At 45.7% G+C, this 23,899-nt stretch overlaps 10 protein-coding genes across 10 annotated transcripts in view; 5 read left to right on the top strand and 5 right to left on the bottom strand.

Annotated features, from left to right (window-relative positions):
• Positions 1 to 189: 189 nt before the first annotated feature.
• Positions 190 to 2,664, bottom strand: PPS1 (tyrosine/serine/threonine protein phosphatase PPS1; the record flags this gene model as incomplete). Its single annotated transcript, XM_020212730.1, has 2 exons — positions 190 to 270; positions 493 to 2,664. The coding sequence occupies 2 exons, from the start codon at positions 2,662 to 2,664 to the stop codon at positions 190 to 192; spliced, it is 2,253 nt and encodes a 750-aa protein (XP_020070225.1).
• A 1,572-nt stretch (positions 2,665 to 4,236) lies between these two features.
• On the top strand, positions 4,237 to 5,676 carry GLO1 (lactoylglutathione lyase GLO1). The gene has a single exon (XM_020215073.1). The coding sequence runs from the start codon at positions 4,306 to 4,308 to the stop codon at positions 5,251 to 5,253; it is 948 nt and encodes a 315-aa protein (XP_020070224.1). The 5' UTR covers positions 4,237 to 4,305; the 3' UTR covers positions 5,254 to 5,676.
• COA3 (Coa3p) lies at positions 5,375 to 6,020 on the bottom strand (the record flags this gene model as incomplete). The annotated part of the gene is made up of 2 exons (XM_020216439.1): positions 5,375 to 5,630; positions 5,962 to 6,020. 2 exons carry the CDS (start codon positions 6,018 to 6,020, stop codon positions 5,375 to 5,377), a joined length of 315 nt encoding a protein of 104 aa, XP_020070223.1.
• A 9-nt stretch (positions 6,021 to 6,029) lies between these two features.
• Positions 6,030 to 7,764, top strand: UTP18 (Utp18p). Its single transcript, XM_020215072.1, has one exon. It carries the CDS (start codon positions 6,055 to 6,057, stop codon positions 7,657 to 7,659), a length of 1,605 nt encoding a protein of 534 aa, XP_020070222.1. The 5' UTR covers positions 6,030 to 6,054; the 3' UTR covers positions 7,660 to 7,764.
• CYBJADRAFT_173182 (uncharacterized protein) lies at positions 7,702 to 9,270 on the bottom strand (the record flags this gene model as incomplete). The annotated part of the gene is made up of 1 exon (XM_020216438.1): positions 7,702 to 9,270. The coding sequence occupies one exon, from the start codon at positions 9,268 to 9,270 to the stop codon at positions 7,702 to 7,704; it is 1,569 nt and encodes a 522-aa protein (XP_020070221.1).
• Positions 9,271 to 9,697: 427 nt separating this feature from the next.
• On the top strand, positions 9,698 to 10,507 carry CYBJADRAFT_167781 (PRCC domain-containing protein). Its single transcript, XM_020215071.1, has one exon. The coding sequence runs from the start codon at positions 9,726 to 9,728 to the stop codon at positions 10,446 to 10,448; it is 723 nt and encodes a 240-aa protein (XP_020070220.1). The 5' UTR covers positions 9,698 to 9,725; the 3' UTR covers positions 10,449 to 10,507.
• A 143-nt stretch (positions 10,508 to 10,650) lies between these two features.
• URB1 (Urb1p) lies at positions 10,651 to 16,080 on the top strand. The gene has a single exon (XM_020213359.1). It carries the CDS (start codon positions 10,683 to 10,685, stop codon positions 15,603 to 15,605), a length of 4,923 nt encoding a protein of 1,640 aa, XP_020070219.1. The 5' UTR covers positions 10,651 to 10,682; the 3' UTR covers positions 15,606 to 16,080.
• PUT3 (Put3p) lies at positions 15,667 to 17,940 on the bottom strand (the record flags this gene model as incomplete). The annotated part of the gene is made up of 1 exon (XM_020216437.1): positions 15,667 to 17,940. The coding sequence occupies one exon, from the start codon at positions 17,938 to 17,940 to the stop codon at positions 15,667 to 15,669; it is 2,274 nt and encodes a 757-aa protein (XP_020070218.1).
• A 475-nt stretch (positions 17,941 to 18,415) lies between these two features.
• TCB1 (tricalbin) lies at positions 18,416 to 22,527 on the bottom strand. Its single transcript, XM_020217998.1, has 3 exons — positions 22,238 to 22,527; positions 22,133 to 22,183; positions 18,416 to 22,066 (listed from the first exon to the last, which is right to left on the bottom strand). The coding sequence occupies exons 1-3, from the start codon at positions 22,250 to 22,252 to the stop codon at positions 18,578 to 18,580; spliced, it is 3,555 nt and encodes a 1,184-aa protein (XP_020070217.1). The 5' UTR covers positions 22,253 to 22,527; the 3' UTR covers positions 18,416 to 18,577.
• Positions 22,528 to 23,678: 1,151 nt separating this feature from the next.
• Positions 23,679 to 23,899, top strand: part of CYBJADRAFT_190209 (uncharacterized protein) — a gene marked incomplete at its 5' end in the record, with an annotated part of 1,217 nt that continues 996 nt past the window's right edge. Inside the window, one exon of the mRNA XM_020217366.1 lies at positions 23,679 to 23,876. Coding sequence (XP_020070216.1) covers positions 23,679 to 23,876 — 198 coding nt within the window. The remainder of the gene's footprint in view (positions 23,877 to 23,899) is intronic.

Genomic DNA, 23,899 nt, shown 5'->3' with positions numbered 1-23,899 from the left:
AGGAGGTGGTAGTTCATTAGACAAAACAAGAGAAGAAAAGAAAAAAATGGACTAAAAAAAGTATCAAACAAACCCATTGGCCATACCCAAAATCGTCATAGGGTAGGAAGAAACAAAGAGACAAGACGACACATACACTTCCCCAGTCATTTGCCATGAGACTATAAAGCCAGCATACTTCTGCTCCCTTTAGAATCTAATGTACGCCTTGTTCAAAGCGTCAATCTCACGGCACAGGATGTGCCAATCAACATCCCTTAACCATTGGTCCTCATCTGTATAGTGTTCATCCTTCACGTCTAATAGTGCGTTTCCAACGTCTTCATCGTCCGTAACCACCGCATCGTGTAGCATCTCGCACCTTATGTGACGAACAGGTGAGCACGTTGACAAATCGGTAAAGCTTGAACTGATGGAGCTTACTGAATTTGATAGCCTCTTGGTCATTTCATGGCCTTGGACCTTATGGCTGTGCTCTGGAGAACCAAGCACATAATCAGGAATACGGTGGCAGCGTTTGGAAAGCCTTACAGACTCCTCCCATTTCACAAGTTCATACATAAACCTCAGGTTTGGTTGGATGATAATGTTCAAACGGCGCACACGGACAAAGATGTAAGCCCTGATCAAGTTGACATTCAAACGACGCATCACCTCTGCAATACAAACCGTAGCGGAACGGGAGACGCCAACACGACAATGCACCAATAATTTATCTCTTTGGTGATATGCCTCATCGATCAATTCCAGGATATCGCTGAGATTATGGGTCAACATATCGATACCGTCATCCTGGACGTTTGAAACGCACATGAGCTTCTTTATTGGTGCGTTCTTAAACCCTGAAAGAACCGTAATGTTTGGGTTAATGACTTCACGTTTTATATCTGGTTCGTTATCCAACCACACCAACGATTCACCGACGGAAACAATATAGGATATGTCCAATTCTTGGAGTAAATCGAATGAATTGGCGTGTGTCAAAGACCCCAAGTACAAATGTGGTAATATCCTTGAAGGTAATGAGCCACTAATCTGTACAAACCATGACATTGATCTAGGTAAGAACAACTGCTTGTAAATGAAGTCTGTACTCATATCCTCTGCAATGTGAGCATTAAACTCCAGTTCTTTATTCTGAGGTGAATAGTGAAGCAAAATCGGTTGTAGTCTTGAGAGCAATTGGGTATCAGTTGGGAATAAGAAGAAAGGACGCCCCAAGTTTTTATGCAGCTCAACGGCAACTTCATCTAGCGGTAACCCGGTTGCATAGATCAAGAAACAGGTTGCCAATAATGAAGATTCTGTATAACCATCTGTACAGTAAATCAAAGACGAGTGACCCTTTAACGACCTCGTATACAACAATTTACACACGTTGACAATCGTGCGAATATCGTTATCGTTACAATCACCAATTCCAAGGCTCCCTGATGGAGGAAATCTCATGTTGAGGTTCTTTGTAGTATCGTCATCTTCCTCAATCAAGTACTCCACTGTCGTCAAAGGTGGGAATCCAGCACCGTCGGTACAATCGACATATAGTGACCAATCTGCACCTGGTGGGTTTAACAAAACGGATTCATCGTGATCTGTAAAATCCGTCACATTCAACCTCACTGTGGAATTTTCAGGGTCAACGTACAAAGGTATCGATGTATCCCTCGATTTGTGCACTGGATGATAACCCTTCTGTTTATGGCACTCAAAATTGATCGTATTACCCAGCCAAACGTTGCCGTATATAGGCGTTGCACTTGACATTTTTGAGATCTCAATCTTTTCACGCATCAGGTAATCTGATTCCCAACTTTGGAACAAGTCAATGTCATAATCTGAAAAGCAACGGCCCTTCAAATGGGCCAATGCCATTGTAGGGATTGCATCCATAGCTAAGAATCTAGCATGTTTGGAGTCTCTAAAGAATTCGAGGTTACAATTTTCAACGAGTAACGTTTGGTACATCGGATCAACCAACTCTGGATGGTCTATCGAATGTTTCAACTGTGCAAAATATAATAAACGTGACACTGGTTCACAGCAGCATGATGAATCTTCACCCTTTAAATGGTCGTTGAAGCAGTAGACTGCCAGGTCCGATATCTGGGCCATTTTGGAGACCTGAATGTGGAAATTTCTCAATGAGATGCCGCGTTGTGGATCCAGATTACGGAACAAAGGTAATAGACCCATTACACCGCAATCCTCAAAGAGCGTGTTCAAAACATCGTCATCACTAATTTTCAGCTCTGCTAGAAGATTCCGTAACAGTGTCAACAGATCATCCTTCGAAACATCCAAAGGACACAGGATCTCTTGAGGATCAACAGAGCCCTTCAAGACGCCGGACTTCTTGTATAATTCTGACGGCAAAAGGGTCGATCTCACCGGGATAAGCCCACGAGAAATTACCGGGATCCTCTGGTGTGTCAGTGAGTCGAACTGGTTACGCTCAACGGACGTGAACTCCTTCAGCGAGCTCAGGAACTCCCGCTGCGTATGGTTCTCAGAGTGCACTCCGTGCAACCACGGAAACACATGCTCGCACTCCGGCAACGGGTGTCTATAGTGCCAGTCCATCAGCCCACATAGCTGTTCCTGCGACACCTTCAGCACTGGCCACTGTGGCGCCAGGTTGGAGTTGTCCCTCCAGTGGTGGGACATCGTGGGCGCCAGGGGTGAAACCATGGCACCCAACCACGTCGATTCTGTAACGCTTGAGGCCGAGTAATGGCGCTCCGTAGAGCATGAGCCCTCGTTGTGCGTCATCGCGCCAGCACTCGTGCTCACCACGGTGAGCTCCGTCTCCGTCGATGTAGCGCTCTCTGCCGCTGCCGCCGTCGTTGTTGTTGTTGTTGATGTTGTTCCCGCCGCGTTAGATCCACCTTCAAGCGTTGCCCTAAACTTATTCCGTTCAAACACCAGGTTCGATGAATTGGCCCTCTTCGACCGCTGCGTGTGATGGTTGTGCTCTGCCAATGCTCCTGCGCCTGGGCTCATCTCTCTGTGCTCTCAGTCCACTGGCTGTGAGAGTGCTGTAACGCTGTCTTCAGTTAACCCTTTAGAGATAAAAAAATCACTCTGTGCACCGTTTTCTCCCTTCAGCTCCCTCTGCCTGCCTGCTCTCCCCCCCCCCTCGCCGCTATCAACAAACCGCCAGACGGGAGAGGCGCTGTGCGTGGGCGTACCATAAGTGCGTATCTGGTGTCCGGGTGTGGGAGCTTCGCACCGATAAGGGTATACACGCCATTGCGGGAGGGGGCGTGGGTGTCATATGCTGTATGCTGTCTAGTGAGAGCGGCCTGTGTCATCCTTGAACTCCCGCACCAGATACACTGCCAGCACCAGACACACTGCTTCTGCTGAGACTGCCATACGGTGTTTCCTTTCAGTGGGCGACGGAACACCACCCGGACACCTCCACACATTTCACGTGAGCGTAATTATTCGCCTCCTGCGCGCCATTTGGCGCGAAACTCAGCCGTTTCCAGTAACTCCGAGAATCCACTGGTAATTCCGGCAAGTCGTAGTTACAGCTTCGTGCCGATGCGTGTGAGCACAGGAATGTTGGGCAGGGGAGCGTGGAATTGACGAGGGCCATCGGTGTGTGCTGGCCAGCTGCTGTTGTGTTCGTCTGTGCATGGGGCCGTGGTGCCTACAGCGTGGTTATTGGTACGGTTTGAAGCCCTTTCTGGCGTGATGGGCTCTCCTATAGCTTACCTGCCGTACTAGCACTGTACAGTAAAGCATCAGTTAGCCCTTGGGAAGGTAGCCCGTTCTGAAGCCTCCTAAAGCGTTATATGGCTAACCGGTGCAAGTAATGGGCTCCTGGCCAGTCAATTGGCACTGTGAGGGCACCAGGAATCGCACACGCTGGTATGAATGGCCATGGCTCATGCTGTGGTGAACCTCCACGGCTCAACTCATACGCATCGCTGCGAGCTAAGACCTCGATGACCAGCGGCCTCCAATTGCTTCATAGTACTCCTCAGAATGGCCAATCACACCAGCGCAATCAGCTCTACGTCTCGCATGAAATTTGCATTGAACCCATGTCTTTTGTATTATTAATGCTGCTATGTCTAATATGCGCACTTAGCATAGGGCTTCACGCCAATTCTCCGTTGTACACACTGTTCCAGCGTTTAATGCGGCTTTAGCAGCTTTTTGCTATAGGCTTCTAGCAAAAAATGGAAGGAAAACAGGGAGGGACACTATAAATTGTGCCGGAGTTCACGTTCTTCTTCCTCTCCTGTGTTCAACAGTCAAGAAGGCTCATTAGCTAACCAATTGAACACGTTTACGATGGCTCCAAAGTCTCTCAAGCTTAACCACACTTGTCTTCGTGTGAAGGACCCAAAGGCCTCTGTGGAGTTCTACACTTCCAAGTTTGGCTTCCAGCTCTTGGAACATAAGAAGTTCCCAGATATGAAGTTCGATCTCTACTTCCTCGCCTACCCACATAAGGACGCTGAGGGCGCATCGCTGCCCTTTGGAAGAGAAGGTGTTTTGGAATTGACCCATAACTACGGCACTGAGAACGATCCAGGGTTCAAGATCAACAACGGTAACGTTGAGCCTCACAGAGGATTTGGACATATCTGCGTGTCTGTTGACAACATTGAAGTTGCCTGTGATGAGCTGGAGAAGCAGGGTGTCAAGTTCCAGAAGAAGCTGACGGATGGCCGTCAGAAGAACATTGCCTTTGCTCTGGATCCAGATGGCTACTGGGTCGAGTTGATTGAGAACGGTATTGGCAAGCAGGATGGTAAGACGGATGTCTCGTCCTACAGATTGAACCACACCATGATCCGTGTTAAGGATGCTCAAAGATCTATCAGATTCTACAGAGAAGTGCTTGGTATGAAGCTGTTGTCCACTTCTGAGCACCCAAATGCTGAGTTTACTCTGTACTTCCTCGGATTCAACGACGACGACTCATTCGTTGAAAATTCGTTGACAAGGGAAGAACAGGCAGCTCTGGAAGGTGTGTTGGAGTTGACTTGGAACTGGGGAACCGAGAAGGATGAGGGATTCAAATACCACAACGGTAATGCCCAGCCTCAGGGCTATGGCCATATCGGAATCTCCACTGACGATGCGGAGTCTTACTGTGCCAACATTGTTGCCAAGTTCGGTGATGAAGTTCAATGGAACTTGAAATATGACGCTGGTAAGCTCAAGAACATTGCCTTCGTCAGAGACCCAGATGACTACTCGATCGAAATCCTCGCTACAAAGCCAAAGTTGTAAACTACATCCTGTTCTGTAACGAATACACGCCAGCAAATGTTCAAAATCACACTATGTACAAAATAACGATAAAGCAAACAAACTAAACGCTAGAAACAGTCCCATAGGGTTGTCTGTCCGCTCACTTCTTGTTTGCAGCTTGTTCTGCCATGTACTCCTTCTTCAACTTTGTGAGCTCTTCCTCCGTGATTGGAGGGATTGGAACATCGCTGAAATCATCCTTGCCGAGGAAACTGTAGGTATAAGCGTAGATGGAGACCGTTATGGTCGACAAAACAGCAAACGTGGCAGCGTTCTTCCAGAAGAACGGTCTTCTGGCCCTGATCATTGCAGGTGTCATCTTGAACGTTCTTGGATCATGGTACTTGGATTGTTGTCTTTGAAGCTAGGTGTTAGTAATAGCGCTCGCACCGCTCCAGCCCCTCCGCCGAGCCCAGTAGATACTCACAAAGCCATGGTTATACGGGTATATCAGCTATCAGCCAGATTTAGATGACTTTAGAGAAGCCGTTGCGAGTATCAAAGGGAACGGGAGAACTTCAAAGGCCTTCGAATTTGCGCAGTGTAAGGAAAAAAATTAGTGGAAAACGAGTTCGCGAACATCACGTGATCTGGAACACACATCACGTGTGGTGAAACCCGTATTCACGTGATCATTTTGCACGGGCTTCATAACCATGTGTGTGCGCAAACCGATGAGCACCGCACGTACCAAAATTTTTTTCTTCACCTTCTCCGTCCTCCTCGAAGCGTGCGATTTGGAGCATTAATCACAACAATATCGTGCAAAGAGTGTTGGAGATGAGTGCTGAGATTGCTACGAAGGAGGAGATTACTGCTCCACCAAAGGATCAGGAGGAGCTTGAGCTGGAGAAGCTGGTGTTTGGTGATGTTGAAGGGTTTGAGTCTGCGTTGAAGAGCATCGAGACATTATACGACGATGAGAGTGGTGACGATGAAGTGTCCAGTGGGGCATCCGATGAGGAGGCCAATGAGCTGGAGGGCATCAACGATGACCAATTGTTCTTCGTGGACGAGGGTGACGACGATGAGAAGATGGATGTTGATGGTGGTGATGGTGAATCGCACGAGGAGTCCGATGAGGAAGAGTCCGATGACAGCGACGCGTGGGTTGATGAAGAGGACAACCAGGTCAGTATCTCGCTGCTACAGTCGGATAAGCTGAAGAAGCTGAGAAAGAAAGAGACGGATACCTCCATCTCCGGAAGAAAATATATCCTGAGGCTGAGATCTCAATTTGAGAAGATCTATCCCCGTCCACAATGGGCAGATACTGAGGACAGTGAAGAGGAGGAGGATGAGGAACTCGACGATGCTGAAGAAGAAGGTTCAGATGACACAATAGAGGGAGACGTTAGGGCATTGGCAAAGATCTTGCAAAAGACTACTAAAATCACTGCTAATACCTCAAGGTTGATTCCGCAGACAAAATTGGACATTGTCCGTGTGCGTGATGTTAACCATTCACACGCCTCTCACTCTGCAATTCAAACGATGTCGTTCCACCCAACACATCCATTGTTATTGACAGGTGGTTATGATCGTACCGTGAGATTATACCATGTTGACGGTAAGCAGAACCCGGTGGTTTCCACAATCCACCTGCGTAATACGCCAATCCAAACGGCCCAGTTCAGCCCAGATCCTAACAGTAGTAAGGTGTTTGCAGGTGGTAGAAGACGGTATATGTACTCCTGGGACTTGGTCACAGGCTCTGTTGAAAAGATCAGTAGGCTATACGGCCACGAGTCTACTCAGAGATCTTTCGAAAACTTCAAGGTATCACCAGGTGGTTCATACATCGCATTACAAGGTAACTCCGGCTGGATCAACATTCTGAGCTCAAGAACCTCGCAATGGCTACAGGGTTTCAAGATTGAAGGCACGATTGTGGACTTTGATTGGTCAGGCGATGAAAACGTGGTGTTTGGTATCAATTCCGTCGGTGATGTTTGGGAATTCAGCATGGAAAAGGGTAAAGTCCAACGTAGATGGAAAGATGAAACCGGTGTTGGCATCACAAAGATTAGGGTCGGTGGTAAGAACTCACGCTGGTGTGCCATTGGCTCCCAGAGTGGTATCGTCACTGTGTACGATCGTCTGTCCAGCTCTACCAAGCCAATAGGAACTTTGGAGCAACTGGTTACATCCATTTCAAGCTTAGAATTCAACCACGATGGACAAATACTGTGTATTGCCAGCAGAGGGAAGAAGGATTCGTTAAGATTGGTTCATCTGCCAAGCTGTAAAGTGTTCCAGAACTGGCCAAACAGTGGAACACCACTGGGTAAAGTTACCAGTGTCAAATTCAGTCCAAACTCAGAGATGCTGGCGATTGGTAACGAAGCTGGTAAGGCAAGACTTTGGAGATTGAACCACTACTAATGCTACTCAGTAATAGAAGTGTCGTATTAAATAGAATGCTCATTATCGTAGGATTTTCCTGGACGTGGACTGGTGTTCATCAGAGGAGTATTGTCGTTGAGATATGAACCTTGAGTAGTCCTCCATCTCTATATCTCTAGCACGAATCATTAGACTTGGTCTAACTTCGCTTCTCTTCAAGCTTGTGTCTTGAAGATAGTCGTCCGAATCATCATCATCATCATCATCAAAGTCGCTCACCTCGTCCTCCTTGTAAGCCATACCAATGTGTTTCTCCTCGTCAAGGAACACATGTCTCCGTGGGTATCGTGATGTTGTGTCGAGTGGAACTTGCGCATGTTCATCAACGCTGTTGAGCGTGGAGGACGTTGGAGGCTTCCGGAGTGGTAGTGGTAATGATACCTGGGACTCAGACTTTAGCAGGTGCGCAGTGGAGCTGAAATTGTTATGAACTGAGTCGTATAACGACACCTGTGAGTCGTAATGGCTCAACTGTGGTTCCTGATCATACACAGAGCGTTGTTGTGCGACATCGTCATACCGTTTCAATACTGAAACCTGTGAAGGGTTCTTATTATACACCACCTGGGGGTATTGCTCTGCAAATGGATTGGTCAACTGTGTCGTCGATTCAGTAGATCGTGATGATTGTGTATCGATCGAGTTCCATGTCTTAGACTTGGGCAGGCCTCTCATGCCTGAGGAGGCCAGAGGTGGCAGTTCCACGTCTGGAATGTTGGCACTTTCATTGGCAAATGGGTTCTTTGGGTTGTTCTTTGCATTGAGACGTTTCCTGTTCTCCTTCAGTAGCTTCTTCTGTGAGTATTTCCTAGCCAGTTTCTTAACTGTGCCGTCAACCTTGATACAGACGTACTGTCTGAGGCTCTTGAACCCTCTTTGCCGTATTCTATAGTACACAGGAATGCAGAAGCAGATGGCGAAGAATAGGCACGAGACGAAGAATATCCAAATGATCAAGGAAAACGACATGGAGTATAGAATCAGGGCCTCGGACCTGTTCGTTGTTGAGATTTGCTTCAACGTGTCCCAGAACCCTCCATCGCCAACGTTCAGCACAGAGTACAGCGTGATGGCATTGATCACCTGTCGTGGAGAGTCTGAGAAAATGATCTTCTTCGAATCGTCCAACGTGAAGAAGGTATAGAATGCCACTTTGTCGAACCCGTTGGACGGGTTGATCGCATTCAACACGCAAAAGTACGAATATCCAGCCAGGGACTTCGCAGTCTTTGCAAAATGGTTGGTATATATCAATGCGATGTTTCCCGTTCGGTAGATTCGTATCCCTCTAACAGCATCGAATATCAAAAACACAATGGCCGCAATGATACAGGCTGCAAATAGCCACTTCGACACGCTGAATGAGATGTACGGTTGGACCATCGAGCTCCATTCGTTGAAAGCCAACAGCTTAACACAGGTGTAGATATCCAGCACATAGAGTGCAGCGTGCAACGACAGCATCACCAGCATCCAGCTGTAGTTGAACAGCGTGGAGCACTTGTAATTCGTAAAGGCTCCAACCTCTATGAAATCAAACAAGGCATTGGCAACCTGTCTCTCCCATGATGATTTTAGCAGTCCAAACATCGCTTCACGCTGCTACAAAAGATGCAAACTAGCCAGCTTAGTAGAACCACACCACAACAAACACACCAAGACAACCACACAAGGAGAATGGAACCCTTAAAATTGATAGAAATGCCTGGAATGTTTGATTTAAATCTCCATTGGAAAGCTCAAAATATTGAAAAGTTGTTTCAAATTGGTTTGGCTCTTCCGACAAGCTCTGCGTGCATGCGTACCTCTGCAGTGAGGCAGCAGTGAGGTTAGAGGAAAATATTCCTTTGGGACGCAAATCCGTGTTGGAGAGCGCGTTTTGGGCTATTTTTAGGGGGAGTAGGTGTCTGGGTGTCTGGGTGTCTGGGTTATGAGGTGTACGGATGTTTGGTGTACGGGTGTCTTGGTCTACCATTAGACCCCTTCATCCTATCAAGATATCTTTATACAATCAACGCCGCCTGTGAGTTGTTGGAGAAGAGTCAATGTCTTTGGTACAGTACGACTCCTCGTCTGAAGAGGAAAATGATGTGGAGACAGTGCCCAGTGTTGTCAACACACCTCAGGTGGCTGATGACAAGGCTTCAATATCAAGTTTCCTCCCTCCACCAAAGAATCGCATAGCTCACAACATTGCAAAGCCAAAGGGTAGGATATTAGGGGCAGGATCTAGGAACCCGATGAGCAGGCAAATACCACAGTCCTTGGAAAACGTCGAGCTTGTACGAAGTAACGCAAGCGTTACCTCTTTCGTTCCTCATTCTGTGCGGTCAAAGAGTCAAACCCAGCCCACCACCACTATGGCTAAACAACAACCGAGTCGACTGTTTCAGGAGGTCAAGACAAAGAGAAAGCAATTCACTGGCTCGGAAATGAAAGTGGATGTTAATCCAATTGTCCCAATGGAGGAGGAACATGTCGACGACCACAGCCACCTCAGAACGGAAGGCAACAGTAACAAGAGACCACTTGAACCTGATCTTCCTGCAATGAAAGAGTTCAACGTGGACACCTTCTACGAGACAAATATCGAGCTGAAAGAAAAGGGGCTGCTGGAGGAAAACAAGAGACTACACGCAGTGACAAACCATAAGAATCAACTCTCATCTCTGATCAATAACGCTAAGCAGGACAAAGAACTGTTGGAAGAACAGTTCGAAAGGAACAAAAAGGCCAGAAGGGAGAGAAGCAACAAGTATGGATGGTGAATGCCATAATAAACTACTCAATATGCCCTATATACACCGTATAAAGATACCCATTGGACTGTAATGCTCTAAATTTGTATTGTTGTTGCTATAGCAACAGTAACTTTCTCCCTCTTTTTTTTTCCAGGCAGAGCGATGAGCTTCCTCGAGAAATTTTTCATGCGATGCCAGAGAAGAAAGACATAAATCACCGTTAAAAGGAGCTATAAGTGCTATCTTTCACCGCTGTTAGCCATGTCTGAACGCAAGAAGTGGAAACATAACCATGACCAAGCGGCTGGTAATGCCGTTGATGGTGGTGTCTTGGAAAAGATGGATGCTTTTGTACAGGCAGAACAGTTAGAAGTTGATGAACTGGCACACTTCCTAGCAAGAGGGTTTGCAGTTCAATCGGTTCAATCGTGGTCATATTTTGCACAGGTGAATGACCATGCCAAGTTCACAAGCTCCACACAAACGTTGACAAGGGTGATAAGAGCTTGTGGTGAGCATGAAGAGCTGGTTGAATATGGTGTTCTCATAGTCAAGGAGGTGCTCACCGGGTACTCAAAGACCTTATACAGGGCCTTGAGCAGTCTAAGGGCCTCCACTACGAATCCAGTCATTAGAATGTTGAATGAGATTGTCATCTTCAAGAATGGTGCCCTGTTGGATGACTTCATTGCACTTTTTGACTTTACATTGGCTGTTTTGCCAAAGTTGTTGATTCCAACAAAGACTGAGCAGGCAAACGTTGTCTCCACGAAACAAAAGGAGCATCTCTCCATACGGTATTGCTTCATCAGATTTCTCATTAACATCCTAAAGAAATCGCCACCTCTTCTCAGAAGGGACTTTCTCAACAATAACAGCAAGATCCTGACCACATGGTTTAAATTCATCCCTGTTATCGATAGTGATGCCCTGATTGTTTTGACACTGAAGACATGGGATGAGTTCATACTCAAGGAGCAATCGTTCAAAAAGAGTACAAAGCTCAGGGTGTTTAACGAGTGGAACTTGATGAAATTGGTCCCCGTGTACTACAATGGTGATAAGGAAATACGGGACTTGCTAAATGGGTTCATCACTTGTGTTACAACTGATTCGAAGTATGGAATCAGATTCGAACCAGATGAGCTCTGGTTCATCAATTCAACTTCAACGTCTCCTATAAAGGTCAATGGTAAGAACTTCAGATCCCATAACAAGATCATCTATGGGCTGCTCACGAATTTGAAGCCCTGGGATGATGATATGCAGTTGAACACAACAGTCCAGATCTTGAAGGCCAGTTCTGAACTGATTCCACCATATGTCAATTACCTTGCTTCTCGTGGATTGCATGATCCGAAATTGACATCGTACTGGATCTCACAGACTTACCTGTTAAGTAGAATCATTAGATTAGAGATCCCAGAAGAGATTGTCCGTTACAGTGGAGTACATGCTCCTTCAAAGAACACCATGGCTGAATTGATTGTTCCATCTGTTCTGAATCGTTCAGTTTTGACGAAATGCCTACAGAGCGATGTGTTCCTCGTTAGACAACTCACTGCACAGTTGATTATGGACTCAATGATTAAGCTCAACAGTGTTCTTTCACTTTACAACCAGAAGGAATGGACTATGTCCAAAGTTGAATTGATCAACTCCATATACCATAGGCTACCAGATCTTGCCACAGTGGCCCACTGTGTTGCCGACTCTTATAAGAAGCAATCCGAGACAAAGATCTTGTTAGCCACGTTGCTCATGGTCTTGAACGGTTACTTGTCTGTGTTCTCTGACACCTTCAGTTTTGCCCAATCGATCTCCAAACCGTATATGGACACCATAAATCAGTCTCAGTACTCTAGCATTGACTTGGTTCTGCTGGATCAGTTCTTTAAATTGCAGGAAGGTGATACATCGCAGCTGAAATGGTGGAATAAGGCTGGCAAGGCATGTTCTCTGTTCACATCTCTGCTGAAGATTGCCAGCTCAAGTTCTCAACATTCTGTCGTTGCGAAGGTTTCCGATTTACTCACGAACTTGTTGAAACAGACCGTTGTTATCAATTACAAGAAGGTTAAGGCTGACCCGGTAGTTGTACTGGTTGAATCTCTCCAATCTTCCTTGAAGAACTGGGATGACATGGATGAAGCCGAAAAGATCTGGAAGCTGATAGACGAATCTGTCTCGAGATGTGTAAGTACACCGTTCAAGTATCTTGATATCTCGAACGCACATAATAAAATCAGTCCATTGGTCATTGCCCTGTTTGAGCAATGGAAATTTGTGGACAAGACAACGTCCTATAAACGCATGTCTAAATGGTTTGTTCTGTTCATCAGATCTCTCATAATCATCGGTGAACCAGCAGCTGACCTGTTACAGCTCGTGAAAGAGGTTGAGTTGGACTTTGATTATGAGCCGTACTTGTTCACAAACTGCTTCGAAGCATCAATTGAAACCTTGTCAAATGACACCAGTCTTCCTCATGATACATTCTATGGTATCATGACAACAAGTCCTGTGAATAACTTGTCCAAACATGGTATTCCAACACAGCACATTGATATTGTTGGGGCGCTCGTCAGAATTGAATCAATGGTGGTGGATAATTCAATCTCTTTCAAGAAGGTTGAGAAGCTATTTGCTGATATTCTGTCAACAATTGGGGATTACTGGTATACACATCCATCTGAAGCGAAGGAATTCTCTCAGAAGAAGTACTGGGGTTCTCTTTTCTTGAAACACACAAATGAAAAGGGACTTTTTATCTCTCAAATCTTGTTGGAGATCTTCTCACAATTGGATGCATTTGATACTACTGATCTGTCAATAGAAGTTAAACGTTTGCTATCATCAGAACAAACTGAACAAACAAGTGTTGTCTTGAGTGAATCCTTGTGGTGCTTGAACAATGAAGAAGTTAGAGCACAGTTGACACATAGTGATGTTCTCCTGAAGAAAAGTGCCTTACAGGTTCTTTTGGAGAGAAAGCTAACTTTAGAGTCTTCACAGCTTGCGGAGTTGCTCACTATCAGTGAGTTGCACTCGATCTTGACTGAGTTTGTGAGTGGAGATCTCGTGGTATTCGGTGATGTAACATTGCTATTTGAATCTGCTCTCAAAGACCCCAAGACATTCCCAATATTTACCTATTTGGCAAAGAATCCTTCCCTTCTTCCACAGCTCTTACAATTTGTCACATCTTGTAACAATGATCTCCTTACAACCGATGTTGTATCTTCTCTTCCAGATGAGGTTTGCAGATCACACAGTGACAAGGGAACACTGAGTGAATTGTTCAAGGTATCAAAGTCAGTGGCTATTAGGTTGCTGCAGGATGAGGACTTCACTACCATCCCATTCTCTCAATTGTCAAGAGTATTGTCCAACAAATTATCTGAGTTGACACCAGATGAAAAGGCACTCATTCGTGATTATGCCCTCAACAAGTCATCTAACAAGTTTTCTCCAGAAATTCCAGAATTATTACTTGCAGTCTCGTCCTTTGATGAACCAGAAGTGGTTGTATGGATCAATAAGTCTGTTCTCTATCTCACTAAGATCTTTGCAGAGTTCCCAGAGCCACCAGTACACTTCTTGACTTTCTTGAAAGGTTTCCAATCGTTGATACTGAACGTCAATGTGCCATCCGTTCTTTCAAAATCACACACCAACGCTCTTTTAGAAGTTGTATTCTCCAAATGGACTAGAAATGAAGATGCATTGGAGCTTGCTAGTTCACTGGTCATCAGCTCCTCTAGATCCTCCTTGGAGTACGTCAAGTTATTGCAGATCCTTGCTAACAATGACGATAATGCTCTGCTGAAGCCATCCCCTCAGAAATCAAAGTTCTTCACATCTTTGATCCTCTTGAGACTGTTTGACTTTGACCCTTCAAAGAACGCCACTCCCTCTCTACAAGAAAACATCTTAAAGATGTACTCTGGATCCACTAGAGCTGAAGACTTGCTGCTCTTGAAATTGATGGAGAAGCTGGAATCAAAACTTAGTGCGTCTTGGATCGACCTTGTCTACACCTGGGACTTCATTGATACAGCCGACAATGATGAAGAACTGATTGGGGAGACAAGGCTCATTGAGAAAAAAAAAGAAGGACTTTTGGTGATCTTGAATAAGAAGTTCGTGGTAAATGGGTTGAACAACTATAATGTTAAGCGTCCAAGACTTGAACCGTGGTCTCATGATTCAAGTGCCAATTGGGACAATGTGATGGCATTTTACGACCAAGTCTCTGATTTGGTCTCTCCAAACTATTCCGAGACTGTCTATGATCCACTTTTCCTTTCACTCCTGATCATCAATAACGACGAGCTTGTGAAGATTTCAGCTGGTGAAGGAGAGGATTTAAATGTTCAAACCAACATCAGAAGACTTGTCGACTCTCAGCTGTTTGCCAGCATCGTCATCAACCTTTCTTCAGAGGACAAGACTGTAAAGGAAGTCTCGAAGAGCATACTTTTCTCTGTACTGAACACCTTGAAAGAAGAAACAACTACCTTCAAGGAGAAGCACTTGTTTGAGCTCTACGTTACCAAGATTCTTTTCACCATTGGTAACAACACACATGAGGAGATACCACCGCTTGTTTTTTCAATAATCACAAGAATGATTCCGATTATCAACAATCCAAGCCATACACTCTACGAGAAAGTGTTCCGTTGGATCTTGAGAGCGCCATTTTTCAAAGCTAATGAGATACCTCTTTACCAAGAAGTCACCACAGTATCCACCACTGAAAATACTGACATTTATCACAACCAGGTATCATGGATGCTTCAAATTCTAACAACAGGTATTCAAACGCCTCAAGATATAAAGCTACTGCGCAACAAGAATGTCTTTGAATATGTGATGAACCTCCTGAACTCGCCATATCTCCCTCAAAGACTCAGATTCCAGGTATTAGAGCTCATCAGCAGGGTTCAAGAAATTGAAGGTGGTGATATCCTGATTTCAAGATTTGGTGGCATGGCACACGCAGAGCAAACGGAATCGTATGTCTCTACTTCTCAAAAGAAGGGTACCGATGCCCTTGCAAAGGAACAGGAACTTCTAAACTGGAAAGAGATTGCGTTGAAGTATGGCGTGCTTTCGCAGAGAAAGAGACTGGCTGACTGGACACAAGGTGACTCTCAAGAGTTTGTCAAGAGAATGATTTAGAATGGATTTCACACCCTATTTAATTGTTGTAAGTATAATTTGAACCATTGATCTATTTTCGTTATGAACGGTCGTCCATGATGTTCTGTAACCCTTCCCCCATATCATTTAAAGAAGAGAGCCACATAGCATCATTTGAGATTTCTTTCCACAGCTCATTATCGCATGTAGCGTCAACGTCACTGTGTAAAAGCCTCAGCGCATCTGGAAGTTCTGCAATGTCAGCATCGCTTGGATGGAGTGACAAAGACTGGTCTGTGCCCTTATCTGAATCAATAATGCTATCAATCCTGATTTTCTTGCATTGACGAACCGATGATTCGTTTGCATTTGAATGTTTACGAGGGTGACGAGGCTCTTTGAACTCTGAATCAATAATGCTTGAGCGTGTTGAACGATCTGGAGCAACATCGAAAGAAAGTTCAGATGGAGCCAAGTTATCGTTAAACTTATCAATCAACTTCTTCATAATCCCATTGAAATCTAAAGTAGACATCAACTTAAGCAACTGTGCACGTCGTAAGTCAGCAGGATGATTGCCGAGGTTTCGCATTTTTGTGAATATCTGAAGAGCATGATCTAAATGTACATAGGTCGCTTGATGGACACCAAACGCAGCGTTGAAAAGAATAAGCGTTGCTGCAGATGTGAACAAGTATTCACGATCCATGTAACCGAAAAGCGCAACCATGTTATCAGGCATCAATGCCCATAAAGATCTGATTGTATTGATAGAAGCCTGGAATGACGAGTTGAACAACGTTATGATTAACTTCGAATATTGATTTAGATCAATATATTTGTCTGATGTTTTGTTCTCTCTCAATTGTTTGGATGCAAAATGGAACAATAGAGGTCTCACAGCAAGATTCATACCTTGGAAGTATTCACTCATAATATTTGTGACCAATCTAGAGATTTGCAAGTTCTTATCAGAAAAGTCGGGGCTCAAGAAGTCAGGAAGGTTCTGTTTCCACTGAATGAGCTGGCCAACAATTTCTGACAGAACAGGTAGGATATTAGAATCTGGTTGCTTTTGGTAAAGACATGACAGAATCTTCGCATTGATCTGAGTGATCTTTACACAGTTTGTGATGTATTCAGCTTCAGGGAAAATGTAATGTTCACATCCAGAAGGTGGATTTGTCATGTCAAAATCATCTGGAAGCTCCGTGGCAATACTGTTATCATTAAGCGATAACGGCAGTCCGGCCTTAGAACTGAGCATACGCTCGTACATGTACACCGTCCACCAGAGTCTTCTTCTGTGCTCCAATTCAAATCTTGTCAGTGATTCCTTTTCAGCATCAACATGCATACCCAAGATAAGACAGGTACGTAGTGCAAGACCAAAATAGAAGTATGAAGCCACTGTACAATCTGCCACTTGTAAATAAAACGCGTACAGTAGTAGGACTTCAACACCACCTTCTCTTGCCAAGTTATCAATGGCGCCTGACGAGAAAAGCCCAGTAAATAACTCTGAGGCCTGGTGGAAGAAACCAGATCCTGGCAGCTGTGCAGTATTTGACTTATTACCGTTGATGTTATTCGCAGTACCCAGGTACATTTCACCAATGGCAAATATAAGCAGCACCTTGCAGAACCAAATGGTTTCAATGATCGAGTCTGAAGTTTCCGTACCCATTCCAGCATAGACTCGTCTGAGGTTTTCCTTCACGAGTCCTTCGTTGAAGAAGTAGAAGCAACCATCGTTATACTGGATAGAGGTATCGACTAAAAGCATCGCGTATGAATATGAAGGGAGTGTAAAATTCACAGACACACCTGGACGGGTCTTTGTCTTCCCTAACATGATCCTGTAGGCGTTACCTTCGTTTTCCAACACAGTCTCGTTGGTGGTTAACTTTGGCATATCGCTCAAGTGGTCCTGAGAGTTCGGAATCATGTTTTGGACCTGGATACCGAACAACGTCATTGATGAGGAACCAACGTAGAACTTCTCACCTGTACGGGAATAAACCAACTTCCTCTGTTCATCAACAAACGGCGCCACAACTTCATCATCATCTTGGCTATTCTTACCACCGCCAGACACATTCGCGTTGGCAGTGTTGTTATTGTGAGAGGCCACTGCTGGCGCAAGGACGTTCTCCCTGGCGTTAGAAGCTGTATTATCAGAGAACGTTGCATTCAGTATACTCCCAATATCAGTCGCCTCCAGCACCTCGCTTAGCGTATTGTCCGCGCGCTTACCACCATCCACCCTGTCATTTGGCTCCAGGCGCTTACTTTCCTTCACCGCGGTTCTCAGGTTGTTGTTCTCCTTCTTCAACCGTGCAATCTCGTCGTGAAGCTTCTGGAGGTATCTCATCGAAACAACAACCTTCTTATCGGCTTCCACATATTCGCAGGCCGCTTTGGCCTTGACACACTTCTCACAGGGCTCGCCGCCAGGACACCGTATGTGCCTTCTACGGCATCTCATACAGCTACGCGCCAGCTCTTGTTAGTACACTGTTTGTTATCAGGGCTCCTCCATCACCAGCGGGTAAATAAAACAGTGCAGTGCAAACACACACACGCACAGCCCGGGCTCATATGAACAACTTACGCCATTAGTGAGCGCTTCTGTTTGCCAATTGGGATCGACCCATGCTCTCCAAGCTCAAAGTGGTACTGCTCCATTGCTCGGACAACTTCAACAACGGTTTGGCCCAGGTGATTGCTTCCCGCTGTGTTGCTCAGGTGCGATGGCTCGAAGAACTTTTATCAGCGGGAACCCAACTCCTTCAGGATTTTGTTTTTCATTCCTTTATTTTGTTTTAGGTTTGTGGATTCGCGGAGTTCGACACGCGCGATAAACGGCTTTGTTTATTTTGCTAAGATAAACTGGCCAATCAGAGGCGAGAACTGGCATTCTGCAGATATACAAAGATAACTGGTTTCATAGACATAAATTGCTAGTACACAGCTATATGGACGCCTCGGGCCTGCTTGTCCGATGAAGGCTAGCTTGCCTCCTCGTCATCGGACTCGTCCTTCTTGCCTCCAAAGATCCCCTTCTTCACCTTGCCAACGATACCAACACCACCACCCACAATGGCCTTACCACCTTTCAGGCCAGCGCCAATGCCGGTGCCAATGCTCTTCAGGCCAACGTCTGCGACGTTGGTCTGTGAAGCGTTCACGCGAATAACATAGCCAGGTCTGAAGGAGGCCTTCACGATCAAAGTACCAGCCTTCTCTCCCTTTTCACCGACAAGTGGAATGGTGATCTTTGTAGGGTTGATTGGGTCGATTTCGGCAAGGTCCAGGACACCGTCACCAAGGACGTCATCCTGGCCTGCACCAAAGTCCCAGTCACGAACTTTGAACCTGATCTTCGTGTTGACACGGTTGTCAATCTCAACAGCGGTCTTTGCATCGTCCCAGACCGGGTTGAGAGTCTTCTTAACTGTCTTGGTCTTGAAGAAGTTATCCTCCTCATCATTGAGGTAACACTTCACGAATGGATCAGACTTGCCGTTCGAGTCAGCAGCCGGTAGGTTCTCACACGCCAGAATGTCCAGATCCAGGTTACCACTGTTTGTGATGAGGTCTGACGGTGGTAGCGTCTGCGTCTGCAATGGAATCCAGCGAGTCTGGATCTTGATCTTGTGTGTGCCTGAGCCTTGCATCGTTAAGACGTTTGGCTCGTCATAAGAGTTCTTCAACAGACTCAGCGTAGGGATTGTTGTCTCTGCGATAGCTTCTGCAGAACGATTTGAACGTTTCTTCTTGACGAGACGGAATGTACATGTGGACCACTCCAACTCTTTAACAATAACATCACCGGTGGATGGTGTTGTAATGTACTTGGTCTTGATTTCCTGAGACGTGTAGGCAGCCTGAGGAGCAGCATCGAAGTACAACTGCAAGTACGAGTTCACAGAGGCAAACTCACCAGCGATGATAGAGTATACAAATACACCAACTGGGTGCGTGATTAGCTCTGTAAGAGGCATCTCAGCCTTTGAAGTGTCTGCAATGTCATCGAGCTCCTCGTCCTTTTCCTTCTCTTCTTCCTTCTTCTCCTTCTCAATCTCCTCCTTGGTTTTACCAGCTTCTCTTTCACGTTGGTACTTGGCCTCTCTTGCTTGCTTTGCCATCAGCTCCTCTTTGATGTCTTCGACACTCTTTACCGGAGTAACTGGGTAGAAGCTCAATCCGTAGGTGACAATGCCCCTTGGACCCTTCTTCTTGGTAACCAGTTTACCGGTTCTCAGCTCGGTGTCGATGTACTCAACGTACTTGCCGTCATCGTCAGTGTTGATGATTTCAGAAGTTGTGAGGTTGAAAGAGCCCAAAGAACGGTCGTCGCCGTTCTTCTCGTAGTCCATCACCTCGACGGTAAGTCTTTGGTTTGGAGAAGAAACGGTAATCCAAACAGCTTTATTCCACACTGGATTCAATTCATCGGGAATCATGTCAGTTCTACCCTTCTGCGTACCATTAACCAAGACACGAGCATATGGATCAACTTTACCAAACTTTTCCAAGTTGAGTAAGTCTTCAGCCTTGTTGAACAAGACACGGACAACACCTATAGGATCAGTGTAACCACCAGAACCTGGAACATTCGGTATCTCAACAGATTTCCAGACAGCAGAGAACTTGAATTCACCTTCACCTTTGGAGAATGGGACCCATGGCTTGTCGATTTCGGTACGATCAATCAAGTTGTTCAAAGATTGCACACTGGCTGCAATAATCTTGCCCTTTGGATCCTTAACAATGACCTTCACTTTAGCCTTACGACGATCAGTGACGATAGTCTCCAATGGGATGGAGAACGATGGGTTATCGTTGTTCTTGAACACCTTCGTGGTGCCAACAAGCTCATCGTTGAAGTAAAGCTCAGTGTATGAGGACAAGGCTTTCTCAGCCGTTTTAACGTTACGAATCTCTGTGAGCTCAAGCTTCGTTAAACCGGTGTTTAATTCAGGAGCTGGTTCAACAGACCCATCATCCAATCTCTGTGGTTCCAGAGTTGGGAAGAACTCATAATCGTACAACAGCTCACCACATGGCTTAGAACTTCTGAGGATTTGACCAACTTGGTTCTTAGCCACAGGTTTAGCGGAAACCTCATTCATGGAAATGTGCAATTTTCCCAGCTGCTTATCCTTACGGTCATCGTTGTAGTCAAAGAATGTAAGAACCATTGGTTCAGTAAACGACCCAACAAGAACATAGACAGTCTCGTCCCATTTCGGATGAGAGGTATCCAGGATGGTCTTTGACTTTGCAAAGACTTTTTTCTGGCCATGGAAGCGGAAAGTAACATAAGGATCAACGGTATTGCCAATGACTCTGTCTGCAGCACGTAGGTTCTTTGCCTCTCTTAGGTGAACAGCAATGATACCGATTGAGGTGTTAGAACCCGACAACAGCTGTGGCACATTCAATTGGAAAGAGAAAGGCTCAAAGAGCATTGGTCCGGCAAATTTCTTAATCATTTCGTTGATAAATGGGTATAAACCTGGAATTGCGAGGATTTCCCAGTTGAAGATGGACTCACCAAAGATGGTAGAGATGAAATCAAACTGTGGGGGCTCCATTAAACTGACACTCACAGTTTCAATGTGTGGGAAGTGTGTCATCATTTTAAATCTCACGCGGACCCAAGATTTAAAAGCAACGTTTCTCACAACAACAGGGAGTGTAACACCGAAAACATTGGCCTTAACGACAACACGTTGGTTAACATGGTTCTTCAACTGCTTAGCACTGTTGTCCACGATGTCATTTGGCGTAAACGAGAACCCCCAGTCCATCACTGCAACGTCGTTCTTAGGGATATCCAAAGTCTTGACGAGGTCAATTCTTGGAGGTTTGGTACCTAATGTCAGTTCGTCGATCCAGATGGCCTTGACAAAAGCTGGGATACTCTCTTGCGAAGCCAAGATCGGGTTCACCTGTTCACACACGATTTGCGAGATTGAAGGTTCCAAATAGGTCCAGTACTTGTCCAAAAAGGTGTTTAGCCAATCCATGGTTTCGTAGTCATTTTCAATCTTTTGAGCAGTGAATTCCATCTGGATTTGATCTCTCAAAACAGATCTGTACTTCTTGATGGAGGTTCTGTAGTAGATACCAGCGAACAGCGTGATGAAGAACACTGGAGCCAGAGAAAAGTTGAACCAACTAAAGATGAATGAGAGCAACCCTGCTGCAATAAACAGCCCCACGGTGTGATACCAATCACCATAAGCAGCTTCAGGGATGAACGAATCCAGTAACGTCGGTGTAGTCAGATCCATGAGTTCATCGTCCAGTGTCAATTCATCCTTTTCCTCCCATTCACCAATCTGCTTCCAACCAACTGCTGTGGCATTGACGGGCTTTCTGACAGCCTTTAGAGCCTCCGCTTCCGCTTTCTTCACGTCCTCAATGCTTACTGTCTGAGAAACCTCCCCACTGGGAGCTGCGTGTGCCTTTTCCAGCACATCCGTTTGCTTCATCAACCACCGTTAGTACCAACAAGTCGAATTGCATACAATGTGCTCGTATATACTACTCACCTGAGCAACTGGTTTGACCGAAGGGTTCTCCGGAAGCACTGGAGCTTCAGCCTGTGTAGATAGTTGTTAGTGACAAGACTCTGGGTCAATTGACCGGTAACTTACTGCTTCACTGGCCATTGTATGATTTCCAAAACCTCAGCGTTTGTTATCCAATTGAATTGGGCGAAGGGGTAAGGAAAGTTGATTGTTTTGCTTCCCAGTTTTGAAGCCTTGCTTATAGTTGTGAAATTTCAGTTATGTGCTGCCCGAACCATTCGACCTGACATGTCTATATGTAATACGGGGCATTGTCATGTGACATGTCACATGCTGCCCCGTAATATTACATAATCCTGGCTTGTGCATTCTTCGCTTTTCATAAAGTGCAAAAAGAAACGACCACTTTTGCAGTTTTAGCCGATTCTCGGACGCGTCAGTCAGGATTTGCGTGTGTCTCTACCAAATTCCTCTGAACGGTTGCCGGGCTCTCGAGCGTTAACAAAGAGATGCACCCAAGCAATGGGCTAAACATGATAAAACCGCGTAGGCACACACTTCAACCACTCATTGCAATTGCAAAAGTTGTATAGAGCGTTACACAATCAAATCACCTGGTTGAGATTGTTGAGCTTGTCCAAGCAGAACGGTCTCTCCCCCCCCCGCCGCCGGCTGTGTTGATCAGCCGATAATGGCCTTTTTCGGTGCTTTTTCGTTGCGGTTGTTCCAAGCCGACCTTTTTGGTTACTTCGGCGACGCGTCATGGAGATGTGTGGGCCTAATAAGGAAACAAGGCCTTCCAATATGGGCTTATCAAAGGTGGAGCGTGCGAAGGCTTTGTGGGCTTTGGAGGCCTTGGAGGCTGTGGAGGCCTTGGAGGCCTTGGAGGCTGTGGAGGCTTCGTAGGCCTCGTGGGCTTCGTGGACCCAGGAGGCTTTGGAGGCTTCGTAGGCGGAACTTGAAGGCGGAAAAGATCAATTTATCTGGAAACAGCTTATATTACTCACAGCACGCGTACCTTTCCACTGCCTTTCCACTGCCTTTCCACTGTATCCTTGCCTGCTTCCCCTTCACACGCAATACAGTCGCGTTGTTGAAGGTCCGCCACGCTCAACTTTGAAGTAGCTCACACAAGCTTCCCACCAGTTGAGGGTTTGTTTACTCTGGCGATGTGGAAACAACATCCCCATGGCGGCAATCAAAACATGCGAAACATATACCAACAGATCGACGACGCAATAGGCATTTCTCTCTGCAATATGTATTCTATTTTTGTCTATGGTGTAGTTAAAGGTATGACGATGGTGCGCATGTATGTTCATTGAAAGGAGTAAATAGGTGCATGGAGCACCAGTAGCGGGTAGGTTGTTTCGTGGAATCAGCAGGTCGGAAGGCACATGAAGACATATCAACTAGAAATGGAAATGGCTACACTCCGGTGACAGCTTCCATGGGCTGTGCTGGTGTGGGTATAAAAGGCCATGATGATCACCCCCAGGAGGCTTTGTAGTTAGCGTAGATCCCTGGCTCTCTCGCTTTCTCCTCTAGCACCCAATTACAATACAAGATGAAGTTCCATATCGCTCTTATATCTCTTGCAGTTGCCGTGTGTGCTAAAGATGCTTCCTCTACATGGACAACGCTGACACCAAGTGCATCGCCAATTGGTACCACTAACTATGCAGGACCTTTTGGTATTGCTGTGGAGCCTGTTGAGTCTCAAAGCTCAACTTCCGACTCAACAACTACATTGGCTAAGAGAGACGTTATTTCACAGATCAGCGATGG

The sequence above is a fragment of the Cyberlindnera jadinii genome (assembly GCF_001661405.1).
Source record: "Cyberlindnera jadinii NRRL Y-1542 unplaced genomic scaffold CYBJAscaffold_7, whole genome shotgun sequence".
In the NCBI taxonomy this organism is placed as follows: Eukaryota; Fungi; Ascomycota; class Saccharomycetes; order Phaffomycetales; family Wickerhamomycetaceae; genus Williopsis; species Williopsis jadinii.
This window is presented reverse-complemented; position numbering and strand designations above follow the sequence as displayed.

Bases quoted from the DNA above. Each gene is read 5' to 3' on its own strand.
- GLO1 (XM_020215073.1), top strand. From the start codon at position 4,306: ATGGCTCCAAAGTCTCTCAAGCTTAACCACACTTGTCTTCGTGTGAAG.
- UTP18 (XM_020215072.1), top strand. From the start codon at position 6,055: ATGAGTGCTGAGATTGCTACGAAGGAGGAGATTACTGCTCCACCAAAG.
- CYBJADRAFT_167781 (XM_020215071.1), top strand. From the start codon at position 9,726: ATGTCTTTGGTACAGTACGACTCCTCGTCTGAAGAGGAAAATGATGTG.
- URB1 (XM_020213359.1), top strand. From the start codon at position 10,683: ATGTCTGAACGCAAGAAGTGGAAACATAACCATGACCAAGCGGCTGGT.
- TCB1 (XM_020217998.1), bottom strand. The intron at 22,067-22,132 runs GTGAGTAGTATA...TGGTTGATGAAG, and splicing joins CGGTCAAACCAGTTGCTCAG to CAAACGGATGTGCTGGAAAA.